This window comes from Heterodontus francisci, chromosome 37 (genome assembly GCF_036365525.1).
Source record: "Heterodontus francisci isolate sHetFra1 chromosome 37, sHetFra1.hap1, whole genome shotgun sequence".
Lineage (NCBI taxonomy): Eukaryota > Metazoa > Chordata > Chondrichthyes > Heterodontiformes > Heterodontidae > Heterodontus > Heterodontus francisci.
In genome coordinates this window covers 39,161,896-39,177,603 of record NC_090407.1, presented here as the reverse complement: position 1 = coordinate 39,177,603, position 15,708 = coordinate 39,161,896, and the positions used below count along the sequence as shown (strand labels likewise).

At 45.8% G+C, this 15,708-nt stretch overlaps 1 protein-coding gene across 6 annotated transcripts in view; it reads left to right on the top strand.

Annotated features, from left to right (window-relative positions):
• The window catches only part of LOC137352260 (endothelin-converting enzyme 1-like), a 433,046-nt gene that overhangs the window by 253,715 nt on the left and 163,623 nt on the right, over positions 1-15,708 (top strand). For 3 of the 6 annotated variants that reach the window (XM_068017542.1, XM_068017541.1, XM_068017540.1), the window contains exon 2: positions 8,800-8,883. The exons of 1 other annotated variant lie outside the window; for it this stretch is intronic. In XM_068017542.1, coding sequence (XP_067873643.1) covers positions 8,800-8,883 — 84 coding nt within the window. Of the gene's footprint in view, positions 1-8,203; positions 8,884-15,708 lie in introns of those variants that run through there. 2 more of the 6 variants (XM_068017539.1, XM_068017544.1) reach the window with 2 other exon arrangements.

Here is a 15,708-nt window from a genome sequence, read left to right as displayed (position 1 = left end):
TATTCAAGTCTAGCTACCATGCGATGTTTGCGATGTATAAGATGCAAAGCAAGTTTTAAGTAGTTTTAACATTCTAGTCTACATTTTCTGATCAACATTGTTTTAATGCTCAAGTTAACTGGTTTAACATACATGAGTTAATGATCTGGGCCTGTTCCTGAGCTAAGTCCCCAACTTTGAGCATAAAATTTACTGTCATCGGGTGCCTTTTTATTTTCCCGGAAATTTTCTGGATCATTTTAGACCAATGTTGTCCAATACATTAGCCACGTGTGGCTAGTTGTGAATCTAAATGTGGCTTCTTATATTTCTAATTAGTGAAATATGAGCAGTAGGACATGCTGTCGGCTATTGATTTTAATACTCACTTAGACAGCATATGCATGTGAACCTTAAGCTTTTCGCATACTTGGTAAAATGACAAGACCCAAAGCCTAGTGTGTGTGTTTTTGATGTTTGAGTGCTTTACTTCCTTGCTTACTGAATGGTTGGAGATGTGTGTTTATGTGAAGTGCATTTACCTGTGTTGTGAATGCTTTTCGACTAAAATTAGTGCAATTGGCTAAAAATGTTGGCATAGCAACACTGATTTAGGCCATCAAAGGTATATTGGCACTAACCTGTGACAGAATAAAGTGGATTGCAAATTTATAAATGCAAATAAATATAAATGCAAATTTTTAAAAAAAAATTCCAAAAATATGCTTTATTTATAAAATTTGTAAAAGTACATTACAGATCAATTTCTTTCAATGCAGTATATAAAGCACCTCACTACACTTGCTATTGCAGGTTCTATTTACATGTCAAACATTCTCTGGTGCATGCAGCCCAAGGAGTTTTACAGGTTCCAGCCCCTCGGTATTCCATGGTGGAAGGGTCTTACACAGTGTCCTTTCTCCATTGAGCCTTTGCAGCGTCTGCCCCAAGTTTTAGTGCATCCCTCCGTACAGCAAATTGCCTCATCGCCAGAACTTTCAAACAAGACGTAGCCTGGCTGGTGGTGAAAAGAACCCTCACTGTCAGATCCTTCCTGCACATCCGGAGTCTCACTGCCTCTGCACGTTGCCCCTGCACCCCCCTCCCCCCCCACCCAAGGCAGCTGTAGTGGGAAAGGGATGGTTGCCCACTTCCTTCTGGAATGTGCCTTTGCAAAGCAGGTCTAGAAAGAGATGCAGTGGTTTATGTCACGGTTCATCCCAGGCAACTCCATAACACAGGACTCTGTGCTCAAAGAGCAATTTCCAGGGATGCACACGGAGATAAACATCAACTGCTGCTGGAAGACCATCAAACTCTGTGAAAAATGCACTTTTCTCTGCCTGAAACTTGCTAGTCTTCCAATGCAAAGAACTGTCGACGACCGAGTGTTGCAGACTGGCACGTTCCAAGGACTTCTTTTAGAACAGTCTTTGAAGTTTAGGCACTGTTATGTAGGTAAATGTGGTAATTTGCATGCAGGTAATCTCTTCTAGATGAGAGCTGGGGAGCTGGCGAGGTAAACACTCTGTTCTCTTCCACAAATTGTGCCATGGAATCTTTTACATCCACCCATTCGGGTTTGTATGATCTCCGTTTACGCCTCATCCAAATGATAGCATCGCAACAGAATAGCACTCCCTCAGTTCTCCACTGGAGTTTCAGATCAAGTCCTTGGAGTAGGCCTTGAACTCTCATTCACTGAGGCAAGGCTGACACTAGAACGGGATCGAGGCTGGGATGCCCGTTCCCCCTTTCATCGAGAGAAAATTGTCATGAGACCAAGAATAGCTATTGGGTAATAGATCTGCATCACTCCAAAGCTGCTTCTGAACTTTGGTAGAAGCCTGGGTAGAGGGCTGTACACTGGCTGTTGGTTCGTACCACAGAAAGACCAGGGAAATGGGCAAAAATATAAGTTAGACAAAAGAGGGAAATGAAATTTTTCTAATTTTCAATCTAATGAGGTCACATCAATTGGCTGAACACTGGATTTGTTTCACATGAGGATGAAGGCGACCAGGATCATACAAACATTGGTGTTCACATCCCAACAACACCAGCAGTTTTAACCCTCCGTCTGTGGCCCAGTGGTAGCACCCTTGCCTCAGGTTATGGGTTCAAATCCCACTTCAGAGACTGGAGCACAAAATCTAGAGTCACGCTTGAGTACTGAGAGAATGCCACAGTGTTGGAGGTGCGGTCTGTCAGGTGAGACATTAAACGGTGGCCCCATCTGCCCTCTTGGGTGGACGTAAAAGATCCCATGGAATTGTTTTGAAGAAGAGCACGACAGTCCTGGCCGATATTTAGCCTCCAACCAATGCCTAAACAGAACGAGTTACTTGATCACTTATCTCACACCAGGTCCCATTCCCTATCACCCTTTGTTCGCTGACCTACATTGGCTCCTGGTCGAGGAACACTGATATTAAGATTCTCTTCCTTGTTTTCCCTGGCCTCGCCCCTCCCTATCTCTGTAATCTCCTCCAGCCCCACAACCCTCCGAGATATCTGCGCTCCTCTAATTCTGGCCTCTAGTGCATCCCTGATTTTAATTGCTCCACCGTTCGTGGCTGTGCCTTCAGTTGCCTAGGCCCTAAGCTTTGGAATACCTTCTCTACACCCCTCTGCCTCTCCACCTCGCTTTCCTCCTTTAAGACACTCCTTTAAAACCTACCTCTTTGACCAAGCTTTGAGGCATCTGACCTAATATCTCCTTTTGTGGCTCGGTGTCACACTTGGGACGTTTCATTGTGTTAAAGGTGCTATACAAATATAAGTTGTTGTTGTTCATTACTGTTTGTAGGAGCTCACTATGCACAAATTGGCTGCACATTTTCTAAATTACAACAATGACTGCACTTCAGAAGCTCTTCAGTGGCTGTAAAGCACTTTGGGAGGTCCTTAAATGTGGAAGGTGCTGTGGAAATGCATGTTGTTTTCTTTTATGCAACATTGGACCAAAGATAGTGGGACTAACGTCCAATTTTTTTTATTCATTCGTGGGATGTGGGCGTCACTGGCTAGGCCAGCATTTATTGCCCATCCCTAATTGCCCTTGAGAAGGTGGTGAGCTGCTTTTTTGAACGGCTGCAGTCCTTGGGGTGTAGGTACACCCACAGTGCTCTTAGGAAGGTGAGAATACATGAGACCCAGGCAGAAAAACAGTAAAGTGACCACAATTACCTCAACGATCATTGGCTGACCATATCTGAAAATTACCAAAACGTACAGCATTTATTCAATTTGATAGCTCTCTTGACTAAAAGAAGCTGTAGGCTCCTGACTTTTCTGTTTAGCTTATTTATACTTTTGGCTGTGACAATAGAACCAGAGGGAAAATCATCATCTTATGCAGCAAGCTGTTACGATCTGGAATGTACTTCCTGATAGGATGGAGGAAGCAGACTCAATGGAAACTTTCAAAAGGGAATTGGATAAATACTTGAAAAGGAAAAAATGTACAGGGCTGTGGGGCAACTGCAGGACTGATTAGATAACTCTTTCCAAGGGCCGAATGGCCTCCTCAGTGCTGTACAGTTCTATGATTTGGATAAATGTTTGATCTGTAAACATTTCCCCAGTCAGGTTCTCTCTGTTTAAGTTCCAAGGTAGTTAGCTGTTGTCATGGCAGCGAGTGTTGTGTCTGCCCCACACCCAACCATGGGAACTTAGTCAGACAGTGGAGGGTGTGGGCACAGGCACTGTGTCCTCCGCCTTCCCTGATTGTAACACAAGTGGCTTCTATAGACTTTACAGTACAGCAACAGGCTCATGTTCCACACAATTCTCCTCCCACCCCTCTTCATCTAACCCTATCAACATATCCTTCTATTCCTTTCACCCTTTTGTGTTCTGAAATGCATCGATGCTAGTTGCCTCAGCTCCTTGGGCAGCAAGTTCCACATTCTAACCACTTCCCAGGTAAAGAAGTTTCTCCAGGATTCCCTATTGGATTTATCAGTAACCTAACTTGTATAGAGAACCTAGTTTTGGTTTCCCCCACAAGTGAAAACAACTTCTTTGCGTTGACCCTGTCAAACCCTTCCATAACTCAAAATTTGCGGATGACACAAAACTTTGAAGTGTTGTGAACTGTGAGGAGGATAGTGATAAACTTCAAAATGACACAGGCTGGTGGAATGGGTGAACAAGTGGCAGATGAGATTTAATATGGAAAGATGTGAAGTGATACATTTTGATGGGAAGCATGAGGAGAGGTAATAGAAATTAAAAGGTCTAATTCTAAAGGGGGGGGGGGTGCAAGAGCAGAAGATATATGTGCACAAGTCATTGAAGGTTGCAGGGCAGGTTAGAAAGCGGTTAATAAGGCATATGGGATGCTGGGCTTTATTAATAGGGGCATAGAGTACAAGAACAAGGAAGTTGTGATAAGCCTGTATAAAATCCTGGTTCCGTCTTCACTGGAGTATCGTGTCCTGATCTGGGCACCACATTTCAGAAGGATGTTGGGCATGAGAGAGGGTGTACAAAAGATTCACGGTAATGGTTCCAGAGATGAGGAACATCAGTTACATGGATAGATTGGAGGAGTTGGGTCTGTTCCCCTTGAAGAGGAGGAGATTTGATAGAGGTGTTCAAAATCCTGAGGGGTCTGGATAGAGTAGAAAGGGAGAATCTGTTCCCATTGGCTGAAGGATCCAGAACCAGAGATGATTAGCAAAAGAAGCAACAGCGACATGAGGAAAACCTTTTTCGCACAGCGAGTGGTTAGGATGTGGAATGCACTGCCTGAGAGTGTGATGGAGGCAGATTCAATTGAGGCCTTCAAAAGAGAACCAGATAATTATCTGAAAAGGAAAACATTTGCAGGGCTATGGGGAAAAGGTAGGGGAGTGGGACTAGGTGAGTTGCTCTTGCAGAGAGCTGGCACGGATACAATGGGCTGAATGGCCTCCTTCAGTGCTGTAACCGTTAGATGCTTCCATGATAATCTTAAAGACCTTTATCAGGTCATCTCGTGGCCTTCTCTTAGCTGGGAAAAAAAGAGCCACAGTCTGTTCAATCTTTCCTGATGCTTATAACTTCTCAGTTGTGGTAATCATTCTAGTAAATTTTTTTGTACCTTCTCCTGTGCTTTTTATATCCATTTTTATAATATGGAAACCAGAACAGTGCACAGTACTCCTAGTGTGGTCTAACCAAAGTTCAACACAGGTTTAACATTAACTTCTGCTTTTCAGTTCTAGAAATTAACCCTAGTGCTTTTTGCATTTTTAATGGCCTTATTAACTTGCAAAGCTACTTTTAGTGATTTGTGTATCTGTACTCCTTTATCTTAGCTCAGTGACAACTAACTGAAGCTTTGTAACCTACATTTCTCTTTTATTTTCCTTCCCCATTCTTCTTTCTGTATACAATCACTCCTCTGCTGCCATTCTTGTTTGCGCAGTTCTGTTTAGCTGGTAAATTTGGATCTGTTCTATCTTAATTTCAATTCAAGTCATTTGACTTACACTGGCACTGAAACTAGTTTAGGCACTTAGGTCCTGTTTTCTAATAAGAGCACCATTTGGGAAGAAAGGGGATGGCAGATGGTGCGATGACACTGTATTCATCAGCACTGCTCGTGGTAGTGCCAGCACAGAGTCATAGAGTCATACAGCACAGAAACAGGCCCTTCGGTCCATCGTATCTGTGCTGGTCATCAAGCACCTACCTATTCTAATCCCATTTTCCAGCACTTGGCCCGTAGTCTTGTATGCTATGGCGTTTTCAAGTGCTCATCTGAATACTTCTTAAATGTTGTGATGGTTCCTGCCTCTACCACCTCTTCAGGACCTCAGCTGTCCTGTGCTGGACGATGCCAGGTGAAGGTGATGATGGGGCAGAGAATCTGAGGGCAGGTGCCCACTGGACTGCTGTCACATGCTCCATAGTGGTAGCTGGAAGCACCGTTGGTGGTAATGGAGCATGCTCAGCCAGAGAGACAGGCCCTGAGGGCAGTGGGGATGGGGCGAATAACCTAATGCCCAGGCACTTTGTTTTCTGTTTTGTTCATTTTCTCCCTTCCAAAGAACAAGGAACAGGCCATTTGGCCCTCCAAGCCTGCACCAATCTTGATATCTGCCTAAACTAAAACCTTCTGCACTTCCGGGGTCCGTATCCCTCTATTCCCATCCTATTCATGTATTTGTCAAGATGCCTCTTAAATGTCGCTATCGTACCTGCTTCCACCACCTCCCCCGGCAGCAAGTTCCAGGCACTCACCACCCTCTGTGTAAAGAACTTGCCTCGCACATCCCCTCTAAACTTTGTCCCTCGCACCTTAAACCTATGTCCCCGAGTAACTGACTCTTCCACCCTGGGAAAAAGCTTCTGACTATCCACTCTGTCCATGCCGCTCATAACTTTGTAAATCTCTATCGTGTCACCCCTCCACCTCCGTCGTTCCAGTGAAAACAATCCGAGTTTATCCAACCTCTCCTCATAGCTAATGCCCTCCAGACCAGGTAACATCCTGGTAAACCTCTTCTGCACCCTCTCCAAAGTCTCCACGTCCTTCTGGTAGTGTGGCGACCAGAATTGCACGCAATATTCTAAGTATGGCCTAACTAAAGTTCTGTACAGCTGCAGCATGACTTGCCAATTTTTATACTCCATGCTCCGACCGATGAAGGCAAGCATGTTGTATGCCTTTTTGACTACCGTATACTGACTGCGTTGCCACTTTCAGTGACCTGTGGACCTGTACGCCCAGATCTCTCTGCCTGTCAATACTCCTAAGGCTTCTGCCATTTACTGTATGCTTCCCACCTGCATTAGATCTTCCAAAATGCATTACCTCACATTTGTACGGATTAAACTCCATCTGCTATTTCTCCGCCCAAGTCTCCAACCGATCTATATCCTGCTGTAACCTCTGACAATCCTCATCACTATCCGCAACTCCACCAACCTTTGTGTCGTCCGCAAACTTACTAATCAGCCCAGCTACATTTCCTCCAAATCATTATATATACTACAAACAGCAAAGGTCCCAGCACTGATCCCTGCGGAACACTACTAGTCACATCCCTCCATTCAGAAAAGCACCCTTCCACTGCTACCCTCTGTCTTCTATGACCGAGCCAGTTCTGTATCCATCTTACCAGCTCACCTCTGATCCCGTGTGACTTCACCTTTTGTACCAGTCTGCCATGAAGGACCTTGTGAAAGGCTTTCACCTCCTTCCTTCAGGGCATTCTGGTCGTGTGTGTGTGTGTAATTCAGGGTATGAGCAAGTTTACCTAGCAACAGTCATGCTCTGGTTATTGCCAAAGCATGTAGGCCTTGATGGTGAGCATCGGCAGGCAACTCCACCATGGGGGCATTGCAGCCGAGCCTGATCCAGTCCTCACCTGGTGCATATGTGACAACTTCTAGTAGAGGGCACTTTATATTGATGCCATTGGAGCCCAATCTGCATTTTGAAAGAAGGATCCCACTGCTTTCTGGCAGGTGTCCCTTGCGCCAGCTCTGAATCTGAACCAGCTGGATTGGCGCGGGTACATCCGCGGGCTCTGGCTAGTGGGCAGGGTTCCTGTCTGCCCTCTTGGCTCCAAGTTCTCAAAACTGCCTGCTACCTGTTCCCGCAATGCACTCTGCTCTGAAATACGTGCCTAAAAAGTAAGGTATCTGATGAAGGGTCACTGACTTGAAACGTTAACTCTGCTTCTCTCCATAGATGTTGCCAGACCTGCTGAGTATTTCCAGCATTTCTTGTTATTTTAAGTAAGGTGTTACATTCTGTTTTGACACAAAAGATCTTTAGACATTTAAGAGTGCAGTAGGATTCATTTTAAATGTGTAATGTATCTAGAAACTCCTTTGAAACCTTGGAAGAGCAAGTCCAGCTGTCCACCTGCTGCCAGATCCACTCTCCCAAGCAGTGAGAGACACATGGTTAGATGGCCGAGAGTTCTGGTTCCTCAGCAAACCCTGTTGACCTTGGGGTGTCGGGGTGGGACATTAATTGAGTGAAAACGAAATTCACACAAGGATGAGGCAGTACATTTCTCCAAACCCTCTCAATATAAATTATCCAGCCCTTTTTCAGGATGTTGCTCAGTGCTGAAAGGGTTAAGCCAGCACTTTTTATTCACCTGGGCAGCTCATTGGTGGAGAGTCAGATCTGACAGCAGATAACACGAACCATTCTGAGCGCAGAAGGGAAAATCTGGGCACGTTAGGAATGTCTTAACAAGCTCCTCCCTCCAAACTACTGCTGGGGTAACATCAAGCAACAACAAATTAGTGAAGTAACAAAAGATTCCTGGCAAACAAGTGAGCTCTGTGTGTTTGTGTCTGAACAGGATATTTTCTTTCTGTAGATCTCCAGAGCTGCCCATGTGGGAATGCAGAAACAAGGAAGTATTTTTTTTTTTAAACTGACCTTTGTGTTTAAGCAGGGTTTTGATTGCAGAAAAACTTTTCACAAGTCACATTGTGAAATACCATGAAAGGAATCTAAATTACTGCTGCTTCCTGCTTGAAGGGGTGTTTTCAGTCAAACTTGCTGCTGGAGAGGTCTGGTCACCCCAAAAGGAAAGTGTTATTGTAAAAGAGAAACTCTAGCGTTGGAAGTACTGGAAGCTTCACTGACCTGTGCTGGCTCAATGTATGCTTTCAAAGGATTTGATTTACTCAGGTGTGGTTCGGCACATCAGCCATTGTGACAGGAAACATAGTTTGCATAGGCTTTGTCAAGTTGTTCTGACCCTCACCTGACCTGATACCACATCATGTGGCGGGTCCCCTGGGTCTGTATAAGAGATGGAAGCACTCAGAGAGTCTGTTCTCCATTTGGCTCTTCAGATGTCAACCTACAAACGAGCCACCTTTGATGAGGATGACCTGATCGACTCCACTGTTGATGAAGTCTATCCAGAGGGACACCAGGTAGGATATCTGAAATATAGCTTTTGTAAAACGTAACTGCATGTTATTGTTCCTTTTTAATTGCCCTAACCCCAAATCCCCCTCCTCTTCCCAAGCATGGAGCTTGCTGCCATTCAGACTAAAATCGCTGCAATTGTTTTGACCAAAATCTATCACCTCACACATACTGAAGATTGAAATCTTTTAAGTCCCGATCTTCCTTTTGCTTCATGCTTCCCTGAATCTCTTCATTTCCTTGGCACTTTTGAATTTTCGTGTGATTTATTTTCCCTTCGCGGGGGGGGCGTGTCAGGGGTTGTTGTTTGTATTTATCCTGAAGCATTGTTACCATTTCCTCCAACTTTGTTATCCTTCCTCGCTGGGATGCCCGTCTAGTCTGTGACCACAGGTATATCCACTGTCGATACCACAGTGCCGTTTGTTTTATTCATTCACAGGAAACGGGGGCATCGCTGGCAAGACCATCATTTTATTACCCATCCCCAATTGCCCTCGGGAAAGTGGTATTGAGCCACCACCTTGAATACAACTGAATTGCTTGCTGGACCATTTCAGAGGGTAGTTAAGAGTCAACCACATTGCTGTGAGTCTGGAGTCACATTTAGGCCAGACCACATAAGGAGGCCAGTTTCTGTCCGAAAGAACATAAGTGAACCAGATGAGATTTTCTAACAATCCTGCAGTTTCACGATCACCATTATTGATACTAGCTGTTTATTCCAAATTTTATTTAACTAACTGAATTTAAATGCCCCAGCTCCCATGGTGGGTTTTGAACTCGTGTCTCCTGATCACAGCTGTGGATTGCTAGTCCAGTAATATAACCACGATGCTACCTTGTAATGTAAAGGATGACCTTCCAGGAAGCATGATTAGCAACTCTAATTATTCCCAGTCCTGCACAGGCTGTCTCCTCGAATCTAGCCAAACTCAGTCAGTGGTCAGCCAGAGGGTGAATCTCCTTAGAGACTGGATTTAAAACCTGAGCCTTCCAGCTGCGATTCTTGGCCTTGGGCAGCTATATCAACCAGGCTGCTGAAGAAATTGGTCACCGGTAGGTGCAATGCTCTGGGTTCCTATGGTAGATGAAGTAGTGCAATCGTATCATTTGGAAACCAGTTAGCTTCCAATTCCTGCTCTGCCAGCCACACGAGTGATTGACAATAGGCCTATTGCAAATAAGCAATCGTCGACAGGCTGGAGATCACAATCAAATTGCAACGGCACAGCAGATGGATTTTGTTTCTGCTAGGGACACAGACTTAAAATGAATCCCCTCCTCATACCACCCGAATCTTTCTTTACCATTCCCTGGCCAAGAGGGTGGGTCATTGAGGTGCTCCCTCAGTGACTTCCCTTCGGGTTTGCTTTTCCCTCTATTTCCTGTGTGCTTTGGGAGTGAGGGATGCAGAACCCACAAGGCCTCAAGTCCGAATGTGAATGGGAATTGTCCCCATCCACACCTGGAAAAGTTGTGACCCTGGTGGACTTGGAGTTTAACTATATAATCTGCCATTGTGATGGATGCAGGGGTTTGCACGTGTTGCAATCAGGAGCTTGTTATCTTGCAAGGCATCTATGGCAATCCGGCCCTGATTGTTGGACAACTATTCAACTGCAGGTGGCATCACAGCTCTGCATCCAGATCCCATGTATTTTTGCAGCAGGGGCCATTGGATAAAATTTAGGAGAGGGAGCTCTGGCTGATCCTCCCCCTTCACCCCCAAGCCCTTATTGGCTGACACCGATTGTCACCAGCTCCGCTATGATTTCTGGACATCGCACAGGTCAGGAGTTGAATCTGGGTCTTCCAGGGGCTATTTACCTCACTGCCCCTGAGCAACTAAGCCATCTGGAGATCACGCTATGCATTTTTTAACTTAATTGGTGTCCGGACCAAAAAGGTTGGGTTTAAATTGGTGACATCATTGACACATTAATGCCTTGAACTGTGTGTCTGTGCCTGTGTGTCTGTGTTCCCAAAATTTTACTACCACTCCCATTCCAATTCTAATTGGAGCTACAAAACCAGGGGCGTGCACTTCACTCAACAAAGACAAATGTATAAAGCTTCTGATCATTCATCACCAACACAAGAGGTGATGAACACAGGACTGATATAACCAACTGAATTTTACATGTGGAATTACTAACATTGGAAAAAGGTAAGGCACATATGATAGTGAGATCAGATTTTAAGGCTCTGAGGCAATTGGCTCAAGGGATGAAAGTGTAGACAACTAGATGGGAGTTCGATAGCAGCATGAGAAAGAAAGAATTAGAAATAAAAACAGAAAATACTGGAAATACGCAGCAGGTCATGCAGTATTTAGGGAGCTGAAATTGTTGAACTCAATGAGTATGGAAGGCCATAAAGTCTTGAATGAAAGAGGAGGTGCTGTTCCTTGAGCTTCTGTTGAGGTGACCTTGAGCTTCATTGGAGCAGTATAGGAGGCCAAGGACAGAGAGGTCAGAGTGGGAGATGGGCAGAGAATTAAAATGACAGGTGACCAAAAGCTCAGGCTCGTGCAGATTGAACGGAGGCATCGTGAGCAGTGAACTCAGTGCTCTTGTACTTCTTTCAATTTAATCGTTGTTTCACCTGAAAGGATTGTTTGGGGCCCTGGGCGCTGTGAAGAGAGGAGGTAAAAGGGCAGTTGTTGTCTCTCTTGCACTTATGCGGGACGGTGCCGAGGGAAGTAAAGGGAGTGTTGGGAGTGATTGAAGAGTGGGCCAGGGTGTCAAGGAGGGAACAATCTCTTTGGAATGCTGAAATGGGAGGGGAGAGGAAGATCTGTTTGGTTTCGCAATTGTTGAACTCAATGTTGAGTCTGGTAGGCTGCAAAGTGCCAAATCAATAGAGGAGTGGGTAGAATTTCTGCTTTGAGCACCCCAAATTGTGGCTGTTTTCCCAAGTTTTCCCTCAAACCCATTTGCATGTTGCTGAGCACAAATTCTGCCAAAAGCCAGTGCAAGCAAGCAGAATTTTGGAATGTAATTTTTTGAAACACCTTGATATATTTAAAAGTGGTAATTTGGTGCAGTTTGATTCGTGCAGCTGAGAATGGGTTTATAATCCGTGTCTAGTTCACCACCTATGAGTTCGAGCAGAGCTTCGTGACCCAGACCCGGGTCGGGTCTCTCTTCCAGTTACAAAATTTGGGCTCGGGTCGGGTTGGGCCGGACATGGACAGAGATCAGGACAAACAGAAATCGGAGGTGGGAAGTAGTCGGGGGTGGGAAGAAGGGGAAAGAAACAGCTACATGTCGAACATAAAGCACCCGAGTGAAATTAACCCAACCCCTTACACTCTGAAATCTATCAAGTCCGGGAGAAAGTGACAAGCCCGGGGAAGATAACAGTAACTGCAGTAAGTACAGATAACATTAACTGAGCTCTTGCCTTAATCTATACTTGGCCCAAGGATTTAAAACTATCTGGATTTAGGGAGATTAAACTTCCCAACCTGAATTCTCCGCGGACATTTTTTTTGTTTGTTAATGAAATTGGAACTTGATGCAGTTCAGAAGCTTGTTTCTGTTGCATGATTTCCTGAAGTGGATGTTTCTTTTTGCCACGAGTGCTCAGGGGTCGTGGCGGATCCTTCCCCTGTTTGAAATCAGTGTTTGTTGTTTTTTTGAAACTTTATGATGAGCACGGGTACATCAACAACTGGCACCTGTACTCGATCACTGTTCTAAAGCCTGGCTACCCGGCCAAACCCCAATACATGTGTCGGGTTCAGGCCGGGCATTTAAAAAAATTAAAGGACTCGGGGCCCCGGTCGGGTTTTAATTTTCTACCCATGCCAGGCTTTACTTTAAGTAACGTGATTTTTAAAATACTGATGATTTTTAAATAATATATACAGAAACATTAGCTAGTTTTATTGGAATATGGCAGCTAATTTCTTAGTAAATTTTTTAAAATTTACATTCAAAACCTTTTTCAACATACCTATTAGTGTCCTTGTGCCCAACGTTCCAGCTTAATTTTTAGAGCCTGCTCGAAGACATGCAAATGAGCACAAATAGCAGAAACTCCCAAAGCTGATTAATTCATCCTGGGGGTGTGGTCAGGTTTGTGGGCGGAGCTGGCTCCTGCTTTTCTCTGCTAAAACTTCTCACTATTCCAGGGTCATCTTGGAATGTAAAAACAACCCCCAGTTTTTCTCTACTGCAACTGTCGTCTTTAAACCCCTCTTCCCTGCCCCCTCCACCCTCACCTCCAACAGTATGTGCGAGGAGCTCATGCTCTTTTTTGTCACTAAGATCGAGACAATCGACCAGCTGACTCTGCTGCGTCCCTCCCTTCCACTATCCCACCTGGCCAAACTTCCTATAATGCTGCCCCCTGCCCTAGTCCTGAACTCTCATCTTTCTCTAGTTTCTCTCCTGTCTCCCCTCATGCTCTCTCTGAGCTCACCTTGTCCACGAGACCCAGCTCCCTTGATCCTATTCCCACTTCTTCTTTGGCTTCCTTGTCTCGAGAGACAATGGGTAAGCGCCTGGAGGTGGTCAGTGGTTTGTGAAGCAGCGCCTGGAGTGGCTATAAAGGCCAATTCTAGAGTGACAGACTCTTCCACAGGTGCTGCAGATAAAATTAGTTGACAGGGCTGTTACACAGTTGGCTCTCCCCTTGCGCCTCTGACTTTTTTCCTGCCAACTGCTAAGTCTCTTCAACTCGCCACACTTTAGCCCCGCCTTTATGGTTGCCCGCCAGCTCTGGCGATCGCTGGCAACTGACTCCCACGACTTGTGATCAATGTCACGGGACTTCATGTCGCGTTTGTAGACGTCTTTAAAGCGGAGACAAGGACGGCCGTTGGGTCTGATACCAGTGACGAGCTCGCTGTACAATGTGTCCTTGGGGATCCTGCCATCTTCCATGCGGCTCACATGGCCAAGCCATCTCAAGCACCGCTGACTCAGTAGTGTGTATAAGCTGGGGATGTTGGCCGCCTCGAGGACTTCTGTGTTGGAGATACGGTCCTGCCACCTGATGCCAAGGATTCTCCAGAGGCAGCGAAGATGGAATGAATTGAGACGTCGCTCTTGGCTGACATACGTTGTCCAGGCCTTGCTGCCGTAGAGCAAGGTACTGAGGACACAGGCTTGATACACTTGCACTTTTGTGTTCTGTGTCAGTGCGCCATTTTCCCACACTCTCTTGGCCAGTCTGGACATAGCAGTGGAAGCCTTTCCCATGCGCTTGATTTCTGCATCGAGAGACAGGTTACTGGTGATAGTTGAGCCTAGGTAGGTGAACTCTTGAACCACCTCCAGAGTGTGGTCGCCAGTATTTATGGATGGTGCATTTGTGACGTCCTTGTCCCATGTTCGTTTTCTTGAGGCTGATGGTTAGGCCAAATTCAGTGCAGGCAGCCGCAAACCTGTCGATGAGACTCTGCAGACACTCTTCAGTGTGAGATGTTAATGCAGCATCGTCAGCAAAGAGGAGTTCTCTGATGAGGACTTTCCGCACTTTGGTCTTCGCTCTTAGACGGGCAAGGTTGAACAACCTGCCATCTGATCTTGTGTGGAGGAAAATTCCTTCTTCTGAAGACTTGAACGCATGTGAGAGAAGCAGGGAGAAGAAGATCCCAGACAGTGTAGGTGCGAGAACACAGCCCTGTTTCATGCCACTCAGGATAGGAAAGGGGTCTGATGAGGCTGAATTGTGCCTTTCATATTGTTATGGAATGAGGTGATGATACTTCGTAGCTTTGGTGGGCAGCCGATCTTTTCTAGTAGTCTGAAGAGACCACGTCTGCTGACAAGGTCAAAGGCTTTGGTGAGATCAATGAAAGCAACGTAGAGGGGCATCAGAAACAAAAACAAGAAATGCTGGAATCACTCAGCAGGTCTGGCAGCATCTGTGGAAAGAGAAGCAGAAGTAGAGGGGCATCTGTTGTTCGCGGCATTTCTCCTGTAGCTGTCAAAGGGAGAACAGCATGTCAATGGTGGATCTCTTTGCTCGAAAGCCACACTGTGCCTCAGGGTAGACACGCTCGGCCAGCTTCTGGAGCCTGTTTAAAGCGACTCGAGCGAAGACTTTCCCCACTGTGCTGAGCAGGGAGATTCCATGGTAGTTGTTGCAGTCACCGCGGTCACTCTTGTACGATGCCAATATCGTCACCCTCTATAAGAACATGTCCTGTGGTACTGCTCCCTCGTCCCAGCACAGGCAAAGCAGTTCGTACAGTGCTGAAAGTGTAGCAGGCTTGGCACTCTTAATGATTTCAGAGGTAATGCCGTCCTTCCCAGGGGCTTTTCCGCTGGCTAGTACACCTACTCAGCATCTATGCTCCAACACGCTGCTCCCCACCTGAAGCTAAAGACCAGTTCCACCAGGAGCTCCATAAGATCATTAGTAGCATCCCCAATACCGAACATCTGTTCCTGCTGGGGAACTTTAATGCCAGGGTTGGGGTCGACCATGACTCATGGCCCTCCTGCCTTGGGCGCTATGGCACTGGTAGGATGAATGAGAATGGTCAGAGACTGCTTGAGTTGTGTACCTACCACAACCTCTGCATCACCAACTCATTCTTTCACACTAAACCCTGTCACCAGGTTTCTTGGAGGCACCCAAGATCACGCCGTTGGCACCAGCTGGACCTCATCGTCACAAGGCGAGCCTCTTTAAACAGTGTTCAAATCACACACAGCTTCCACAATGCGGACTGCGACACTGACCACTCCCTGATGTGCAGCAAGGTTAGCCTCAAACCAAAGAAGCTGCATCACTCCAAGCAGAAGGGCTGCCCGCGCATCAACACTAGCAGAATTTCTCATCCACAGCTGTAACGTAAGTTTCTAAAT